The sequence below is a fragment of the Danio aesculapii genome, chromosome 24 (genome assembly GCF_903798145.1).
Source record: "Danio aesculapii chromosome 24, fDanAes4.1, whole genome shotgun sequence".
NCBI lineage: Eukaryota > Metazoa > Chordata > Actinopteri > Cypriniformes > Danionidae > Danio > Danio aesculapii.
This window is the reverse complement of record NC_079458.1, coordinates 19,235,812-19,257,980: the sequence shown is the minus strand read 5'-3', so window position 1 is coordinate 19,257,980 and position 22,169 is coordinate 19,235,812. Positions and strand designations below refer to the sequence as shown.

At 35.3% G+C, this 22,169-nt stretch overlaps 1 protein-coding gene across 1 annotated transcript in view; it reads right to left on the bottom strand.

Moving 5' to 3' along the window:
• Positions 1 to 22,169, bottom strand: part of ctnnd2a (catenin (cadherin-associated protein), delta 2a) — a 644,499-nt gene that overhangs the window by 581,275 nt on the left and 41,055 nt on the right. The window contains 1 exon segment of the mRNA XM_056450831.1: positions 8,762 to 8,895. Within this exon segment, the coding sequence (XP_056306806.1) occupies positions 8,762 to 8,890 (129 nt within the window). The 5' untranslated portion in view covers positions 8,891 to 8,895.

The following is a 22,169-nucleotide window of genomic DNA, read 5'->3' as shown; positions in this document are numbered from 1 at the left end:
AACCTTAGGATTTATGCAAACTACAGAAGAATCAGGCCATGATAAAACGCATAAGCTACGTGTCCACCAAAGTGTTTTTATTTATTTATTTATTTATTTGTTTTCTGAGTTTTCTACATTTTCTGAGTAGGCGTTTAACGGTCAGAGCTGACAATTCAGCATTTTTTTCAGCTGTTGTAAGTTGAAAAACGCATCGGTGATGAGTGTCACTTTTGAGCTAGCGTCAAATCATAGTGGATGAGGGGCGAAACTATACAAAGGAAATTTCACCACCACTACAACAACTTGTAACAGCAACGACTAAAAAAATCTGTGCTGTATAAATGCTCACAGTGTTTTGTCAATAGCGCTTGCATCTCTGCAGCATATCTACAGCCATAAATGTAGAAAAAAAAGTATAATAAAATGAATACAAAAAAACATGCTTTCCATGTTATATTGTATACACCTGCTTGATTGTAACCAGAGTCAGGATTTTAAAGCTCACCCCTGTCTTTAAGAGGTCTGGCAACAGGTACATCAGTGTGCAATCTAATAGCTTCTTTAATAAAGCCCACTCCTGTTATTCAGCTATTTTATTTCTAATCAGCGTATTGAGCATGAAAGGCTTTCTAACACAGCGACCAGCCCACTGATATGTGAAGGCCAAACCTGCGCTGAATGTCTGAAAGCAGTTGGCATAATGAGGCTTGCGCTTGTCTGAAATTGCAAAGAAATAACCCTCACATCCTCACAAAGAAATCTCAAGGCTGCAAATATAATGCCTTAATTGCTTGTGTGATCAGAACAGAGCAATATTTTCGCTGGAAAGCTTGACATGAATAAATTGTGTCTTTTCTTCTTGGAAAAACAAACGCATGCAAGAAGGTTTTGATTTCACGGTACAATAATGCGCCATTTTCAGTGGAGGCTACTGTGGTATTTTAAGTTTTTCTGTTGTGAATTAATTTGGCAGAAAATAATGTCGCAGAAGAATTTTAGAAAATGCCGAAATGTCACTATGTGCCTACAATTTGCGAGTAATGGTTGCTAGTACTTATTTTTGTGAAGCAAGACTCTTGGCACCAAGATATCAAATATATTGGTGTATTGATATAATATATGTTGGCATCATATGGGTCAATGACAGTTTTAAGCCTATTGTTTACTAACAGTATTAGCAGATTTTCACATCAGCTCTGAATATGAAGATGATGCAGAAAAGTTCCAAACACAAAAGCAAATGAAACAGCATACAGTGTACAAACAATTTCACTTTTCTTTTTTATCAGTAGATCAAGTTAAACTTAATGTAAATGAGATAATTTAGGTTAAGGATTTTAATATGTATGTATGTATTCATTTTTTATTTATTTAATATTTTTTTGTTTTCATTATGATTAGTTCAAATTTTTAAATTTGCTGTGTTTTTTATTATCATTATTAGATATATATTAGTTACTCAGATAATCTATCTATCTTTCAATAATTTACAATAATAATAATAATTAATAATAAATGAAGATTAAAAAAAATAATAAATATAAATAAGAAACAAAATATAATAATAATAATAATAATAATAATAATAATAATAATAATAATAATAATAAATAAATAAATAAATATAAAAAATCTGAATAATAAATAAAAATATCAATAATAAATATATGAATATTTTAAAATATTAATAATAAATAAATAAACAATTAATTAAATAAATATATAATAATAAATAAATACATATTTTAAATATTATTAGTAAATAACTAAAATAATAATTACTTATTTTTAAAAAATTATATATATATTTATTTATTTAGATCTATCTATCTATCTATCTATCTATCTATCTATCTATCTATCTATCTATCTATCTATCTATCTATCTATCTATCTATCTATCTATCTATCTATCTATCTATCTATCTATCTATCTATCGACAATTACAAATTATAATAATAAATAAATAATAAAAATATTAATAATTAAATTATAAATAAATAAAATAATAGCAAATAAATACATATAAATAAATAAATAAATAAAATATTATTAATAAATAAATAACATATTAATAAATATAAATATAATGAATGAATAAATAAATAAATAAATAAATAAATAAATAAATAAATAAATAAATAAATAAATAAATAAATAAATATTTCATTGCATTTAGCTTTTATGGATTGAATTCTCTATGATAACCCTGCAATAGATCATACTAAAAACGCAGCTTTATTAACTTAAAGCTAGCTTTCCTTCCAAATACTTTTAAAAGGTAGCTGTTTTTACAAGTATACAAACTGCTCTTTAGAGAGAGAGCAGAGTCTCCAAACATTAAAAGAATTGATTTACACAGCCTGTGTCTCACAGACCTACACAGCTTTATTAATCAAATCCAGCACGAAAACCACAGCACTGCTTTGTACAGATGCTCACTTCTGCTCGCCGAAATGCTGCTTCAGCACCTCTGATTGTAAATGTAGTCCTTATTAAAGCAGTACATGAAGCCATCATCATTTCAAAGCTCTGATGTGCTCGCCATCTGTACAAACTGCAACTCAGAGAGAACGGGACATGTTCGAATAAAACTAAGGGCTAATTTTTGTGATGGATTGGGACAACCTGTACAGTCTTAGGGGCTGTTCCAGGTGGGACGGGGACTAAATCAATCATGAGGTAAAACACAGGTGGCCTTTTACTGCTGAGCTGGGATTTGGCAAACATGAAGAATGTAATCAAATACAAATTACACGCTATTATATATTGCATACTGTGGTGTCAATTAAATCATTACCAAGACAGATTCCTGAGGTGGAGCAGGACCGCAGGGTCTGACTTTATGGCATTTCCCTGATTTCCCCCTCCATCTCTCAATTTGCATTTATTGCGGTGACTCTGGATTTTGTCCTCAGGAACATTTGCTCCTTCAAACATTCATCTTCACACACAGTCATTTTCCTCCACATCTAATGTCCTGCTAAATATTTTAGTCTTTTTTCTCTGCCTTTTAGTGAGTGATCTTTAAATGGTTTAATAATGTCACACCTGAGCTTTAAACTCAATAACCCTCCGGCTTCTCCAAATCAGAATATGAAAAAAAGTATTTTTTATACTGTGTACATATTGGTCAAAGATGAAAAGGGGTTTTCCAGCAAACATATATATATATATATATATATATATATATATATATATATATATATATATATATATATATATGTATATATATATATGAGCAAAATAGAAAAATAATAAAAAAAAAAGTGATACAATTAAAGTCTCATAAGCCCCTCCCACACAGTGATACCAGTAAATTTCTGGAAAATTACCGGAACGACTTTACCGCCAGTGTTGGGCAGTAGCATCGCTACAAGTAGTGACGTTACTAGTTTGACTACATTTCTCAGTAGCGTGGTGGTATCGTTACTACTTTCTAAATCAAATAGCTTTTCAGTGGTGAAGCTATTTTTTAGTCAAGTAGCGCAGTAGCGTCCACACAAGCTACAATTACCAATTGCGGATCAATAAGTGATGGCACTAACATTCACAGAGCTGTTAGACTGGAGTCTAATTTCTTCTTCTTCCTGTTTTATGGTGGTCGACAACAAACTTTTTGCTGTATTACTGCCACCATTTGCTCTGGTCTGTGAATTTGGCAACCAATTAGGCTAACATGAGAAATTTGCTTGATGGAAAGATGACTGAGTATGAGAAGTTCCCCTGCTCGAGGTGAAATTGCTATGCTATGTGAAAACTTCCACTATGTGGAAACTTACACTAAGGGGATTTCATCAGAAGCCAATCATCTGAAAGATTAAAAAATGGGCCAATGAAATGCCAATGAGTTAGCAGCGTCAGCGTTTACAGCTAACAGCGATGACAATCAATGTTCTATAAAGATGCCAGCCGTGCAATGCTGAGTTACCTTTTCGCTTTCAGAGCCTTTTATACTTCTGAGAGAGTCTTCGTAAGGGTTCCTCCAAGCTTCTTGACAGAGAAGAGAGAGAACGAGAAAGCAGGCTGCTTCTCCCGGTCCAGAGTGTGTGATATGAGGGGGCAACGACCTCTGCAACGGTCGAGCTGGGTATTCTCCCTTGCCTAGCGTTCTCTGGGTACGGTCCTTCTAGAGCGGTATGTATAAGGACAAGCTTCCTAAAAGAGCAACGCGGTCACGCATCTTTTTAAAGACGTCGTTCCGACCGTGCATTTCTGGGCACGAGCACCGTGTTGCATGTCTAGGGGATCAGCACGTTAATGCTCGCGGGCAGCGCATGTCATCACTGCGATGGCATGTCTGTTGCGCAGTTAAGATCATGGCTCACTTATGCAAAAGGGTAACCCAACCTAGTTGTCCCCCACACTGTGGTTGGCACTCAGGCCGATCTGAGGGTTACAGTGGGAGTAAATCTGCCGCCTTCGAGCTTGCGGACCTCTCGCTCCTCCATGCGCTCCATCCAAGCTTTGAGTGAGAGAAGCGCTCCGTCCTCCTGGATGGTTGCCCTCTCACTTGATGACATCGAGGATGTCCAGCCAGCCAGCGCCCATGTTCTGGGTATAGGTGCCTGCTATGTGCAATCCCTGCTGGCGATCCCATATGCTTCACTCAGCCACGGTTTAGTCCTCCCTCTTAGGCGGGCTTTTGTCTTCCCTCCCCGCTAACCATCCTTAATATGTGTTCTCCTCCTTCTCAGGGTTAGTCCATATGTCTTCTTGCCACCAAGTCACCCTTTCTGGGTAGCAGATGGCCTCTGCAGCGTTCTTCTTATCGGGACTGCATGCGTTCCCCGCGTACTGTTGTATCTTAAATTCCTAGAATTTACTAGGTGAATTTTTACAACTCCCCGAAAAATATATCTAAACCTGTAAAGCTTTTCATGTAAGTGAGGTGAGTTAGGGCCAGGGGGCAAGTTGGAAGGCTGTGCTTCTGGTGATATGGCTGTGCACATGCTTAGCCTGGCAAACCTCTCAACAGTGACGTGGTAAGGTTCAATCGCTGTGGCATTTCCATACACTTCCCCATAGTGGAAGTTTCCACATAGCATTGAAACGGTTTTGAAGCAACCCTTGTTCCCAGAGGAGGGGAAGGGAAATGCTATGTTCCTTTGCCACAGCAATTGCCCCTTAGCTGTTAGCAGTAAAAGACTCTTCAGCTAGAAAAAGTAACTTAGTGTTGCACGGCTGGCATCTTTTTACAACATTGATTGTCATCGCTGTCAGGTGTGTACGCTGACGCTGCCAACTCATTGGCTTGTTTTTTACTCTTTCAGATGATTGGCTTCTGATGAAATCCCCCATAGTGGAAGTTTTCACATAGTGGAAGTTTACACATAGCATTTCCACTCCCCCCCTCAGGGAACGAGGGTTACTTTAGTAACCGTTTCATTATTTCTGAAGCAGGATTCCTCGTAACCATACCTCGAGAAGCACATGTGAAGATGCAATAACGTTAATTCTGATGCTGTGCTCAAAAAACTACACAATACTGAAGTACTCAGATTAATTTGTTATGGTACTTGGCTAAAGTACGGTAATTAGGATGTTCAGGATGGTTACTAATTATACTACATTATGTAGTGTAATTCATTAACGAAGAGTTGTAAATATATATACAATGTACTGCTTATTCCAAAATATTTCGCCTTACTATAAATTACTATAGTATTTCAAATGTGTAAAACCTGGTTTTATTGGATCTTTTGTTTTTGCTGTTATATACTATACGTTGTTTTTGTTTGGTACAGCATATTATTTGCAGTAATTAATTGAACTGAATAATTATGCCTCATATGTTTTATTGACAGTTTTATTGATCACTAAGATATGACTGACTTGGATTTAAGTTTCTTCGATTGAAAAATGAAAATAGCAAAAATAGCTTAGATGTAGCTAAGCTGCTTTTGCCAAGTAGCTTTTAGCTTAGCTTGCTACATTTCCCAGAGGGTAGCTTTTAATTTAGTTAAGCTACAGTAGAGTTGCTAATAGCTTAGCTTACTACATTTTTCAAATAGCTTGCCCAACACTGTTTACCAGTAAATTCAAAAACCTGTTCACACACGCAAGGACATTCTGGAATTTTTTCCACATAGTACAATTCACATATACATTCCACACCACTAAATTCTGACATCATTAACCAAAGATGAGCTCTAAACGGCCATGCTTGTATTAAACATGAAGGAGGTCCGTCTTTTTCTTGATGGTTTCACTTTTATTTAAAACTTTAGAATTCATGTAGCTTCTTTTAGACTAAATAACTAGGCAAAATCCGCTAACGTTACCATCTGGCAGAAGCGCTAACCGCAGCTAAAAACGGATTTGTTTACACATTTGACAACATTACAAACTCTGATGTATGTTGTGAACAACATTGATGAAAAGATATGGAGGAACGATTTTGTAAGTACATTTCAGTTTGAGCTGCAGCTTGTGAGATTCTTTTTAAATGAAAGACTACTAGTGTTGTAGGCTACTCAAATCTGACTTACAGGAGCACTCCTTGTACGCGCGTCGCACAGAGCTGACAGGTAAACTCACATCGGTTTATCATCAGCACTTACTTATAATTTTCTCCATAGTTGGCACTAAGGCACATAGAAACGTTACATGACTAACAAGCAGCAGCTAAATGTGTCTGGAGAAGAATTTAAAACCGTTTATTTTCATAAATACGTGGATGTGAATTCATCTGATTGTCCACGTCAGCACGTTCTAAACATGAATGTGATCTTTCAGGAGTTTTCCTTCTGTGTTCACACAGAGCAACATTCTGGAAAATTACCAGTAATGTTACAACTTCTCTTTCCAGAAAATTACCTGAATGAATTGACTGTTTTTTCAAAAAAGGCCTGTACACACATGATCAATATCCAGGAAATTGCCGGTAATTTTCCAGAAAAGTCTGTATGTGTGAAAGGACTCTTTTGTCAGCACAGGATTTACACCAGAATGAAAAGTTTTTGTTGTCATGAACATTAATGAGCTCTGCTCTGAACGTCCACATCTCACATCAGTGCCTGCTCTCTCTCTCACATACACATGCAGCGTGATGTACTCTGAAATTAAGTAGATATATATTCAAAAAGGCGGCAACACCAAAGCTCCAAAAATGCCAATTTATTAATTTAAAAAGCTGATACAAACCTTCATATCAGCCTTTTTAATTTAATAAATTGCCATTTTTGGAGCTTTGGTGTTGCCGCCTTTTTGAATATATATGTTTGCACTTTTTGCTGTTTGGCTGAGCACCCATTTAAAGTGATGTGCATGCTTTTGTGCATTTTTACAAACTAAGTAGATACCTTGTTGGTAATCTTTCTAAATGAAATATTAGAGAGGTTTATTTTAGCTAGAATGAGTGAGTGCGATATCTTTTATCCACCAGAGTAATTTAGTTTGCTCCTGAATTGTGTTGTGAATGAAATATCAGCTTAATTATAATTATACTTGGCAAAAAGGAGCAGGGGATGTATGTACAGCTGTATTATGAAGCTTTGTGCAGAAATTAATGTCAACCTATCTGCAAAAACAGATGAGTTTTATGAAGTCTATTGCCATCCATTTGCTCCTGTAAAATCAGAGTAAGAGCTGAGTGATATGACACAGCGCATAAACATTAGCATAAAACACTTACAGTATACTCAGCAGTTTACATGTGCTTGTTACCTTATTACAAGAATGCCTAGAAATGTTCACAATATATTTGAGTACTATGTTAAGCTCTCAAAACATGTTTCTAAACAGACGTTATGTCTCTTCAGAGTGGCAATGAATAAAATGATCCTCCGTATATCCCACATTTGGCATTCTGATGACTTTAAAAAACACTCTACAGTCATGCATGGCTGCCTGCTTCACAAAACTGCTCCTTTTTAGTCTCCATCCGCCTCCCGTTTTCAAAACAAGAGTCCCACATACATGGTATGTTCATTACAAGCATAGATAAACTTAAAATAGGGGGGTTTCGTGGTTGCAATCTCACAAGTAACCAATAAAAATGCAGCATAGGACGTGGATATTATTCGTCCTGTATGAATGGTCACAATCTGTGTTTTGTTATAATTGGCCTGTTATTCAGCAGGATTTTACAGTCACAAGATTTACATGAGAATGAGGAAACATGGTGTTTGAGGCTAATGAGATGTCTTTCCATGTATTGAACACTTGTTATTCAGCTATGACTAGGTATGTCCAGCTTTTCATTCCGTGACACCTTTAATGAAGACACCTACTGTAGTATAATTTCATTCTGTGTACAATAGCTCATATTGTTTATATATTATAAAATGCATTACAATGGCAAACAATTCTAATAATTTTATAATAACACCATTTTACTGTTCTTTAGACCCATTAAATTCAGCTATGTTGATCAGAAGACTAGCTAAAGCTGTTAAAAATGATGCCTGATCTCGTAAATAAGTTAATTAAAGCCCAAATAATGAGAGAAAAAAAGATAGAAGTTAAAAATGTACATCTGATGTTCAAACATATAATAACTACACTTATAATGGTCACTTTACAGTTAATACCACCCAGTTACCTCCCGACATGCACTCAATGTCAAAATACAAAATGGCCTCTCGCGTTTATCACTCCCCTTTTAATCTCCGTCTCCCAGAAATTGCACAAAAAGTCCAGCACCAGAGTTAATATGACAAATGTGTACAGATAACCTCTGTCTACTGATAAATCATGAACAGTACAGCACACAATTCAGCTTTTGCTCTGAATAAGTCTGGCTTTGTGCCTGAAATGGGATATTAACAGCCCTACCTGCTCCTTGACGGAGGCCAGGATTGCAGAGGTGGTCTCCGATTCGGCTCCGTCACCATTGGAAGCGTTCAGTCCTGGGCTGAGCATGGTGGCATTCTCCATCTCAGCAGGCTGATCTGGAACTGGCATGACTTCTGGAGAGGACAAAACACGTTCATTAAGAAATCTTCATCGTTTTAATGCAATATAGAACTTTTAATGCTATATGTTGTCAATTGGGATGAACTTGTATTAAACTGGTAAAATGATAATGTAAACATTGTGTTAACATGATTTTAGTATAGAATGTAATACGGTGGCCGGGTAGTGTAAAACAACATTACAAAGTGTGAAACACTTTTACGAAGTTCGAGACAAATGTACATTTTGAAAAACATTTTTACCTATCATAAGACACAATTACATTGGAAAAACGTTTTTACCAAGGACGAAACACATTTACATTTTAGAACAAAAATTAACAAGACGCAAAGCGCTTTTACAAGTCCCGAAACAAATTTACAATTACAGATTCCTCACGGAAAGGGAATGTACCACACATCGTAAGTGACGCGGGGAAAAGTTTTGTTATTGGCAAAGAGCTTAGGTGATCATATGCTCTTTGTCGTTGGTGGTAAGCGCGGTAAATTCATGTTGTGGAGTAAATGGCATAACTAAAATTTATGGTGACCGAACATGAACTGTGGTCGAGGATTGTTTTGCCCATTTTGAGGCGAAACACATGATCAGCTTAATGCAGTTTTGCTTTACGTGAGGTCGGTGTTTGGAGTTTATAAAGGACGCAGACCAGACAGAAACACCAGACATACTGCATCAATGTGCTCAATATTTTAACGAGGGCCACTCATACGCTGTAATCGTGGACATGATGTCAGGTCTAAAAGGTGTAAACATCTGCTGGAGGACTCTTAAAATTAAACTGAATGAAGCTGGTGATACTGTTTAACTGGTGTCCGTGTTAACTGGTGCCCCTTTCCAGATGTAAAGTGTTCACGTTTGCAGATTGACAGATTCATCACTTTTTCACAGCAACAAAACATGCCCATACCAAATAAGTATTCTTATTACTTGGTGTCAGTGTCATTGTAAACATTATTGATTTTAATATTTGTGTGGCAGAACAGTATATAACCAATATTAATCTAAAAAATAACTATAATTGACATGTTATCAACAGGATTTGAACCCAAGTCAAAAGGTTCAGCACATGTTTCAATCGACTTATCTAACTGAGCTATTGCAGAGTACATTTTGAGGACGGTTTTGATATCTTTATTAGTCAACATATGTTGTGCTTAGGTTGTGGACTCGTGTTAACTTGTTTCTACATACTCTCATGCTGATATTTTCTCAGAATAGCTCTAAATGACAAAACAATGTTTTATCACAGTTGGTCAAACCATGACTTTTATAGTTGTAAATTAATGTTAACCTGTGTCTATAAAGTCACATACGAGCTGATATTTTCGGGTGTGTGGTACATTGCGTCACTTCCGGTGTGTGGTACATTCCCATTCCGTAAAGAATCTGTAATTGTAAATTTGTTTCGGGACTTGTAAAAGTGTTTGGCATCTTGTAAATTTTTTTTCTAAAATGTAAATATGTTCCGTCCTTGGTAAAATCTTTTTTCCAATGTATTTGTGCACTGTAAAAAATGGCCATGATTTCAACGGTAAAAAACTGTAAAAATGCTACAGTAAAAATCCATAACCTGGTTAACAGTATGTTTCCTTAATATATACGGCGAATAACCGTAAATTGACTTTCCCAGATCTCCCTGCTTGGCACATCACTTTTTATTGACATTACCATGGATCTTTTTAGTTGTTTCCCCATCAGTTATGTACATTAGAGATTTATGTTACATCTAATGTTGATAATCAATGTTTATTTGATGAACATTGGTTCGCTATGTAACTTTCTCATCACCACCTGCATATGGTTGTGCTCACGTGTCTAACTGTGTAACAAAAGATGTGTAGATGTTGGTATTTTAAAATACAGACTTATTACCTCTATAAATTAATAAAATACGGTAGTTTACCTTAAAAATTAGAAATTACTTTTACGGTTTGTACCGTATTTTTAACGGTAAAGTACTGGCAACCACAGCTGCTGGCTTTTTACCGCAAAATTTACGGATTTATTTTTTACAGTGTGTCTTATGATAGGTAAAAATGTTTTTCAAAATGTAACTTTGTCTCGAACTTCGTAAAAGTGTTTCACACTTTGTAATGTTGTTTTGCACTTCCCGGCCACCGTAATATTTGCTCTTTATCAATTGACTTCAACAAGAACTTTTCAAGGCTCAGATGTGTTGTGTTCACTAAATGAAAGCTAAAAGAATTAATGAAAACGTGAATAGGATATAAATAAGGCGTTTTGTTTTTAACCGATGTCAACTTGCCTTCTAAATAAAAAAATAAATAATTAATTAATTTAAAAAAAAAAATTAACTATAAGCTAGCTTGCTGATTTAGGGGAAAATTATACAAATAATGCCCCTGTGAGTCCTAAATATAGCTCTCCGAAATTTTTAGCTCTATAAATATTTCACAAAGCATTTTTACACTAAAATTATCTCCTAAATCAGTGAAATGTTACGAGTAGAACAGGACTCTTAAAGACCAAAATACAAACTATCTTAACATGGCTGCAGCAAACAATCTGCTTTGGAAAGAAAACATTTTGAAAACATTTGAACATCAAGAGCTTTTAACAAGTTATTGCCTTAATTGCGGAGGTATTCCCATATGGTCAGAATTTATGGTAACACTTTACAATAAGGTTGTATTAGTCAATGTTAGTTAATGCATTTACTAACATGAACAAACAATGAACAATACATTAATTACAGTATTTCTTTATGTTAGATAACACTAGTTAGTGGAAATACAGTTGATCATTGTTCGTTCATGTTAACTCATGGTGGATTATCTAATGTTAACAAGCATGAATTTGCATTTTAATAAGAAATTAGCAAATGTTGAACTACGATTAATAAATGCTCTACACCAGTGGTTCTCAAACTGTGGTACATGTATCAGTAGTGGTACGCAGGCTTCCTGAATCGCTGAATAATAAAAGAAAATGAACACACTTTTAATCGTTTGACGCAAACGATAACACGTTACATTTAAGTAAAGCAGTTTTATTTTTACTTTTTAAGAACAGTGCCATTTTTATATAATTTTTAAAATCACATTTTAATTTAAATGCTATTTTTTTTTGTTTATTTTACGTTTTTACCTGTAAGCACAGGATTGTGTTAAAGTTAATGTACTATGTTTAATGTTTTAGGTGGATGACATTAATAAACATTATAATTCGAAATTAATCTGGCTCGTTTTTGCCTACTACGCTACTGTATTTCAATACTGGTCATTATGGTGGTACACGGAGAGACTTTTTTTCTGAGGTGGTACTTGCTGAAAAAAGTTTGAGAACCACTGCTCTGCACGTTTCCTTCATATTTAGTTCCTGTTAGTAAATACATTAACTAATCAGACCTCATTGTAAAGTGTGACTGAATTTATTTTATTAAAAAATGACCAAAAATATATGTTTAAGCAAATATAGGTTCTGTGAATACAGATTTGGCCATTGTTACATACTTTTTACATTCTTTTTTGCATGAAACTTCCGCTCTCATTTACTTCCATTCATTTTTATGTTAAAACCAGCTCGTTACACTGCATGATTTTGCAAACTGATATTTTCATATTATATTATTCTGCTTTGTCAGCATTTGTGCATCCTTGCCATATGCCCTTAAGTGTAACTGTATTGTTTACAAATTTGAAATGTTTCAGTAATATTTTTAGATTATATTCTATGTGTAAATGTATTTATTGTCATTTCTGTTTAAAATTCTACTTTTTGTATTAATATTATATGTTAGGCACCTAGGGTCTGAGAGTAACGCAATTTCGATTCTCTGTAAGTCTTGTACATGTGGTTGAATTGACAATAAAGCTGACTTTGACTTTGACTTGGACTTGTAGACCAAGAAGTTTGACCATTTTCTGCCATTTATTATTCCCAGTCATTTCTCCCATAGGCAATTTGGAAGTTCTAAAACAATCCTAAACATGAGCGCACTTCCGTCAATAGAAAATATAGTAATTTTGAACACTGGAAGAAAATATTTATATACATAACATACTTTTTAGAATCCAATTCTTAGCCTGTATTTTAAATCTTTATTTGATTAGAGCATCTGGGGCAGCATAATATGGTCTTCTACAAAATTTTATAAATCTCTGACAGAGACTCCTCCCCTCTCCATCAGCCAATCACTGTGTGCATAGTTAGGAATAATACTAACATCATGCATAACAACGACGTCAACCCCGCCCTTGCTCTCAGTTTAAAACTTATCTCTATTCCTTAGTAAAAGTTAGTCTCAGCAGCTTTGTGAACCAGCTTAAAGAGAAATCTCTAAGCCAAATGTTTTACCGCTATTTAGGAAAACTCAGTGGTATGATAAAATGTTTCATGAATACAAGCCCAGAATTAAAAATGTACTTACAGTGTTCATGAATCAATAAGATGATTGGGTAACACATTAATTTGAGGACCAATTTTCTAAATTAACTGCTGCCTTATTCCCTGCCTATTATTACTATATTGGCAGTTTGTTTGTTCGTATAAAGAGCATATTCTCCATGTCACTACCTTACTAACTAATAATAAGCAGCGAATGAGGAGTTTATTGAACCAAAATCATAGTTATTGGTTTGCTAAAAGCCAGAAATGTACTTTAATATTAAAAATAACTAGATTTGAAGATTTATCTGAATATTGAGAGTTTATGACCCTCATTTATGTCTAAATGAACACACAAGTGACGCAATTCAGATTCACCGCAATGAAATCCAAAAGCAGATAGTCAGACATTTTCAGTCTAATGCCTCAGCTATTTCATAAAGCCCCACGGTCTATTTACAGTAGCAAATGAGCAAATGTCAGGATGTAGAAGCAGATGATTGATACAAGCTATGAAGCATCTGTATTGATTAGAAACAGATTCCAAATAATAACTGAGCTGGGCATTAGCCGGACTCAGATCAAGATAAATGGTTATGTAGGACAATCTGTGGATGTTTTGTCACACTCAGCGGCAGCCGTGGCCAAGCCTGCCAACTTTGTTCCCATGTTAATAAAGATGACTAGCTTCATCTGACACGACAGCGTGCCTCCGCCTCGCGTTCTCAAAATCAGATTATGCCTCCTTAAACCACCATTTCCACATTGTTTACCTTCCTCCACTCTTCCTTCCAACACATGCTCACATAATTCACCCCAAAGCCTCTCAACGCACCCAGAGGAATGAAAGACTCACGGAAATAATTCAGAAGTTCAGGCGGATGATGTTTCCAGCTGTCTTGTGGGTGCTTTAAAATTGAAATATGAAGTTTAAGGACAAAAAACTCATCTTAACATGAAAACATGCTTTTATTGTATGTTGTGGCATTGCGTTGCATGTAGTTAGGACATGTACAGTGGGGGAAATAATAATTGAACACGTCACCAATTTTCAAAGCAAACATATTTCTAACAGTGCTGTTGACGTGAAATTTTAGCAGGATGTTGGTAACAACCAAAGAAATGAAGAAAACAAAACTATTTAGTTTACAAATGAAGTTATGTGTGATAAAATGAAATGAGGGACAACAGTATAGAACACATGAAGAAAAAGAGCTATAGAAAGGCAGTGAAAGCCCAGACAGCAGCTGAAATCTAGCAACCCTCTGCCCTTTGTTGTTGTAAATGATTGTTAGCTGCTTCAGTCCAACATCTACATTATCAGGATGATAAAGATGAAACCAGGGTGGACATTTCAGCGAGAAAATGATCCAAAACACAGCCAAGGAAACTCTCAAAATGTTTCAGAGAAAGATAATCAAGCTGTAGAATGGCCCAGTCAGTCACCTGCCTTGAATCCAATAGAAAATACAAATTAAAGATCAAATTTGATAGACGAGACCCACAAAACCATCAAGATATTTACACTCTGTTGAAGTCTGTGAAAAAAACACACCTGAGCAGTTCATGTGACTTCATTCTCCATATGTGAGGCGTCTTTAAGCTACCATAAAAGCCTTTTATATAAAGCATTAAAAACTTTTCGGTAGTTCAGTACTTTCTCCTTGTGTCATTTCATTGTCATTACACATAGCAAAATATTATTTTTTTAATGATATAATGTTTGTATTGTTTGAGTTTTTACCAGGATCTGGTTCAATTCCATGTCAACAGCTCCTTTAGAAATATTAATCCCAGGAAAAAACATGATGTGTTTACCTACTGTATATGTGCATGTGTACAGTGGAAGTCAGAATTATTACCCCCACTTTGAATTTTTTTTTTTCTTTTTTAAATATTTACCAAATGATGTTTAACAGAGCAAGGAAATTTTCACAGTATGTCTGATAATATTTTTATCTCTAATAGTTTTAATTAGATATTAAAGTTTAAGGACAAACTTTATGGTGGCTTGAAAAGTCGAGTCTAAAAGTTTGAAGTCGTTTTAAAGTGTAAATAACTGAAACAGCTTTTATGAAGTTTGAAACAGTCGGCATAGATAAGTACATATATGTTAGCATGTTTCTAGTATATATATATATACTATAGTATATAGTACTTATATATAGTATAGATTGGCATGTTTCTTGGTAGGCTGTTGCTAAGTTGTTCTAAGTGCTTGCTAAGGTGTTGCTAGGTGGTTGCTAAGGTGTTGCTAGGTTGTTGCTGAGGTGTTGCTAGGTGGTTGCTAAGGTGTTGCTAGGTGGTTGCTAGGGTGTTCTGAGTGGTTGCTAAGGCGTTGTTAGGTTGTTGCTAGGCAGTTGCTAAAGTATTCTGTGTGGTTGCTAGGCAGTTGCTAACATAAATTAGCATGATTCTAGCATTAATTAGCATGTTTCTAGCATGAATTAGCATGTTACTAGCTTGAGTCTAGCATGAATTAGCATGTTACTAGCATGTTTCTAGCATGAATTAGCATGTTACTAGCATGATTCTAGCATGAATTAGCATGTTGTTAGCAAAAAAACTTTTTAAAAGGTCAATATTATTAGCCCCTTTAAGCTATATATTTTTTCGATAGTCTACAGAACAAACCATCATTATACAATAACTTGCCTAATTACCCTAACCTGCCTAGTTAACCTAATTAACCTAGTTAAGCCTTTAAATGTCACTTTAAGCTGTATAGAAGTGTCTTGAAAAATATCTAGTCAAATATTATTTACTGTCATCATGGCAAAGATAAAATAAATCAGTTATTAGAAATGAGTTATTAAAACTAATATGTTTAGAAATGTGTTGAAAAAAAATCCTCTCCGTTAAACAGAAATTGGGGGAAAAATAAACAGAGGGGCTAAAAATTCAAGGGGGTTAATAATTCTGATTTCAACTGTATTTGTGTGTATTATTTTTCAATTACATTGTAAAACATTAATTTAATAAACCCTTTTATTAAAAAAATATTCATTAACTTATAAGGAATAAGGCAATATAATAAAACGTTATTTCTTCCTCCCGGTACTGTCAATTATGACCATCTCCTGTGAAACACAAGTAATTTATTATTTATCACATACAGTACATGGCAATTACCTGCCAGGATAATGAATGAGGTTTGTGGCCATCAAGCACTGAAATTAAATAAAATTGTTAGGAAGAAACCTTGACATCCATTCTAATTATGCCAATTTTCAAATGAACAGAAACAAATCAGATCAAAGAACAAATCAATCTTTTGAGTCTGAATCATCTGATCCAGTGTCTAAAACCTAAATTATCTTGTTCTTAAATCCTGAAATGATCCAGTCAAAGGGGTTAATAACACTAGAGTGAGGAATTACGATTTAACATTTGGATATAAAAAGCTGTCTTCAGAAGACTTGGAATTTAGGGCAGAAGTTATACTGCTTTTAAAGAATTTGATCCTTTAGTCTATTCGGAAGCTTAAAAGCTCCAGCTTTCATTCATTTTATTTTTATGGAAAACAGTGATTTGAAATCTCCTTCTTTGTGCCAACTTAGAAAATGTGTACATATTTGCAACGACAGCCTGAGCATTATTTCTGTCCGAAATATTACATTAGCACAAGAACTGTTGAGCTGTTGTCACCTTTTCCATCTTCACATCCTGGCTCAGCAGATTTTGTTTTTCATGCAAACAAATGTGTGTGCTGCTGGGTAATGTGTTGTCGCATTTTTCAATGACACAGTTCATTTCATTCATTGTGGTTTCCCCAGGAAAAAGGTAATGTGAAAGTGGGAAAATGATGCATTTATACATCTCTGAGGGCTTCTGAAGTGGATTGCCCTGTGTCAACCTTATTCTATAAACAGAGAGGATGTTCTCTCGTCTCATACATTAAGCACTAAAACATACTTTATTCAATTAGACCTCAGTATAAAAGGTCATTTCGGAGTGTAAACACAAGGATAAAAGACACAAATGATCTGCTGAAACACTTCTAGGGCTGGGCTCTTCTTTAAAGTGATGTAATAATCATTTGAGATTTTAGGCATACTTAAAATATACAATTTTAGGTTACTGTACTTCTTTTTGAACGCAGAGATTACAGGTAAAGGTTTGATCTGTAAATGCCTCATATTACAGATAATGCACTGTAGACTGAACACTGGGACTGACCAATGTCCTGAAGGAGAGTTTTCTCAAATCAAGAAAACAAATGGCCTAAAACCCCTGTAATTAAAGCCTTAAATCTTCATAATTTCATAATAATTTGAGTCTTAACGCCAGTTGACACCAAGAATGATACCTATAAAGATAATAGTGATAATGATATTAGCATCAAATCCAACACGCAATTTCATTCTGTTCATTTTAGCTTGTGTTTAAGTTTCCTGCATCTAGCACTTTAAATGCTTGATCTCTTTACACTTGCATTTATAATTTAGCAGATGTCTTTATTCAAAGTAAGTGAGGATGAAAGAGGCACTTCAAATAATCGAAGAATAGCAGTATATGAATGTTATGACAAGTCTAGTTTTAACTTAATTGCACAAATGTTTTTCAAGAATTATTCAGTGCTTATAAGACGGTGTCTGGTGCATATGGAGAGGAAAAGAAAGTCTTCAACAAGTGGTTTATTAAGCCCACTTACCTGTGTGAAGAACACACACACACACACACACACACACACACACACACATCACGATGTTTTTCCGCAAACATAAGAGTGGTAATAAGAAAGTGTTTGTTGTCTACGGAGAGGAGAGAGTGTGTCCTACAGATGGTTTGTCAAGCCCACTCAACTGTGTGGAGCGCATTCAAAATTGCATAATGTCTTTATAAAGTCAAGTTGGATTCTGCTGTCAGTATATGATAATATAATAATAATAATAATAATAATATATGTAGGGATGCAACGATTAACCGATTGCACTATTAACCATGCTTTAATTCGTCACTGTTAATTAATTGTAAACAAAACTGCTGCAACTAAAAGTTATACCAACTGTTTGCTAGTTTAAAGTTCAGAGCTTGTACACTGAGGCAAATACCCAGACACACTGGATTAAAGGCAGATTTTAACTTTGATTGAGACTATTAACTAAGGGCCGTTCACATATCTTGTCTTTTGCGCACACAAGTTCGTTGTTTCCAATAGAGGCGCGGCTTGCCCCGCCCATATTTGCAGCAATTTGCAGGCAGTGCGACGTGCTCACACATTCCAGGCACACCTAGTTGAAAGAAGGCCACGAGGTTCAGCAGTCTTTGACTACATTTGTTCTCTTAAAAGGGAAATACTTACAGTAGATAATATGATGCGTAGATTTACATTAGAGAAATGCATTTTTTAATTTAATCTTATTTCTATTTATTTATTTATTTATTCATTATTCTGTCATTTATTTTCAGTGCAAAAAGATTACACTGTATTAATTATTATGCCAAAAGTCAGAAGAGAAATAGACTATTGTTTGTTTTTAATGATTTTTTGTGCTGTATTAATTGGTTACTAAGCAGTAATAACACTTTAAAACATAAGGAGTTTTCATGTGATTTTCTAAACTAGTAGTGTTTTCAAATGAATGAATGCATAATATTTGTGATAACCATGAAACCATGATCATTGCACAACCAAAATTTATAATCGTTGCATCTAGGGCTACATGATTAATAAAAAAAAAAAAAGACTGTGATCTCGATTCGACCATACACACAATCTTTATTCATATTTTCTACGATTATATAGCTAATTATAGCTAATTATATTTTCAAGGTCAGAAGAGAAGTGTAAAGGCGGTCACGCAAGTCTTTACATTTTATATTCATTGCTCAGCAACATGGACACCTCCAAATGGTGTTGAAAGTGTCACATACTGTATTTATAAGGTATAATTAACCCTACATTGTCATTTCTGTCTTAATGTAATGACATATTCGTGGCCGCGAAATCCCACATGAGCAGACGCAATGTTTGTTTACTACCGAGAGGACAAGCACGTGGCCGCAAATGATGTCTACTTTAGTGAACAAAACCTGCACAGGCTGTGAATAACAGGTAATAAAGTTGTAAATAATGTTCAGTTTGTTGCACAGACTGATCCTTTGGGAGCCACGTGGAAAGTATGACTTGCATGTATATTTTTTTTCTCAAAGTGACGGCAGCCATGACATGAGCGCACTCGACAGTGAAAGTGAAACCGAAAGCTCACACCTCATTTGAATGAACATATGGCATTTTAGAGTTATGATTACGACAAGCATTAGATATGTTTTTTCTTTCTTTCATAGCGAACACAAAGTGTTGTTCAGTTATCCTTCCTGATTTGCATAGACTTCAAAGGTTTTCGCTAAGGCAATAAGCAACAATGTAATAGTTAAAGGCATAGCAGTCATAAACCTATTATCAGTATGACAAGAGCTATGCTAATGCTAAGTGGGCGTACTCCATCCATACAGGAAAAAGCCCTTCTAAAAATGTTCATCTTCCCTGTCTCTCTCATCAGGACTCCCAGGTGACGCAACATGCTAGATGACAGCAAATCGAATGAGGTTCATGGGCAGCAGCTACTGATTGCATCTAACAAGCTGCTTGATGCCTCATTATGAATGCACACTGACAACATACATCCATCAGCCCTCCCACCCAAATAACTCCAGCCATGTTCAGAGACTGGAGAGCGTTTATTTAAAATACACTCGTCAACCTCATAATGTCACATTTAATAGGTGGTTGCATACAATATGGGTGATTCCAGAATTGCGGGTACATTTCGCATCTCCAAGATAAACCTTCTATTGTTTATGAGCTCCGAGTGATACTGACATGAAAAGTAAAGGGATATCCAATTTTGCATCAACTTTAGATGGATTTCAGCTGATTCAGGATGCCAAGAAGTCAACAAAAGTCATGTTTAGTGTATTGTAGGCACAGTGTAGGATTCAATGACAACACAGCACACATGGAAGACCTATCTTGCCACTATTAAAGACATTTTCTTTTTATACAGCTGTTATACATGTAGTACAACAGCTTTATGGGCTTGTTTAAAATATGTTTAAAATATTAGATTATTGAATTCTGAAAACAGTTTTTTTTGTTTGTTTGTTTGTTTAAAATAAAATAAAATGAAATGATAGAACACAAACGTTATTTTTCCAACTTATTTTACTTCTTTAATATTAGCATATTTTATATATCAGCTTTATGGGCTTGTTTAAAATATTAGATTAATGAATTCTGAAAACTGTTTTTCAATTAATTTTACTGTTGACCATTTACAATGTTTTGATATGCACAGTAATATGCATTGTGACATTTCTGCTTAATTTGTGTGTGCGCACTAGACACATATTTATGATTTCTTGTTGGTCTTACACTCAAATAAAAAGTAATCAGCATAATTGTGTGGTCTCTATTGCTAATGTAAATCTGAATTTCATGAATATACAGTAGATGAGTGGGAGGGATTCAGTTAGGATCATTTCAATTCTGCAAATTTGACATTTCAAATGAAATATTGAGAGTTAATAATCATTGAATCAATATATCATTTCACAATATATCACAACATGGACTTATTCTGAAAACGTAGTCCTATATACATTTCTAGAGATCGTGAATTATGCAGCCAGAAGTATGTTTGCTGCATTTAATTTTTAAAATGAACTCTACGGGGCAGTATGATGGCGTTCCTTTTCACGCTCATCAGCTCACTGCTTACCTCCGTATGGACGGCTTTCCTGCTGTTACCAGTTTGTCCAGTAGCTCACCATATACATTGGTGGTCTTGTGACGCATAGAGGAGTTGACCACAACGGCGAGATTCGAGTCCAGCAAAGAACAGTTCCAGAAAGCAGGTGAGCAAGTACATAATTCTCCAGAAACGTATATAGGGCTACGTTTTCGGAATGAGACAATGTTGCTTTAATTTTTGTATGTTTAATGCCAATGCACTCTCGTACAAGACCATCCCAATCACCCAGTCAATGTAAAATGGTGATTTCTATCCAAAACAGAGTCATCTTCTGAAATTAATTGCATATCCCAACTATACAATGTCTGTTTTTTTTTCAATATCGTGCAGCCCTAATTTATTCAACTGAAATCAAACCATATAAATAAGAATCAAATCACCAGTACCTTCTTGCTAACATGTCAGGCACACAAAAAGGAAGAATCTGAAAGAGAAAAATCACACACGGAGAGACAAAATGGGGAAAATGAAGGTGAGAAACAGTGCGAGGGGCTGGAAAATTTGACAGAAGGTGCAGACAGACCTGTTGTCACCCTGGCTAAAAAAAGGCTGCCAGGTTGTAACTGTCTATATGCCTCTGTCTCATCAGGGCTTGGCGCTTTTACTGGCAAACAAGGCTCTGTTGCTCCAGCATGAACCCGAGAGCAGGTCTGGCAAGCCAGTGAATAGGAACTGATTGAGCCTTGGAGTTGTTATCCATCCTCTGTCTGATGGCCCAACCTGGCTGAAAATGGCTGGAAAGTGGGCCTGTGCGAGAGACAAGGCTTCTGGTATATGTCTTCTCCAGTTGGTTTATTGTCATTTCACTCTGGCGAGGCAAGACAAAAACAAAATATCCTATATTCTCACCATGACAGGCCAATATGATGCTCTGCCTACCTTTAATATTGACAGTCCACCAGGACACTGACTCACCGCCCACCTGTGACATCACATATCCTTCGAGAACATGGTTTATTGCTGATTTTAGATTCACAACCAGCGGAGCGAAAGCTACAGCTTTATGATAGTGCGAGTGCTGGAACATTTCAGATGTGCATTTGAAAAATGGCCTGCCAAACAAACAGGTAACTATGGAACTTAATTTATTAAAGATACAGAAAAGTGTCAAAGCCTATTTATAAGTATCTAAGCTTTTATTCAAATAAAAAATAATAATAATA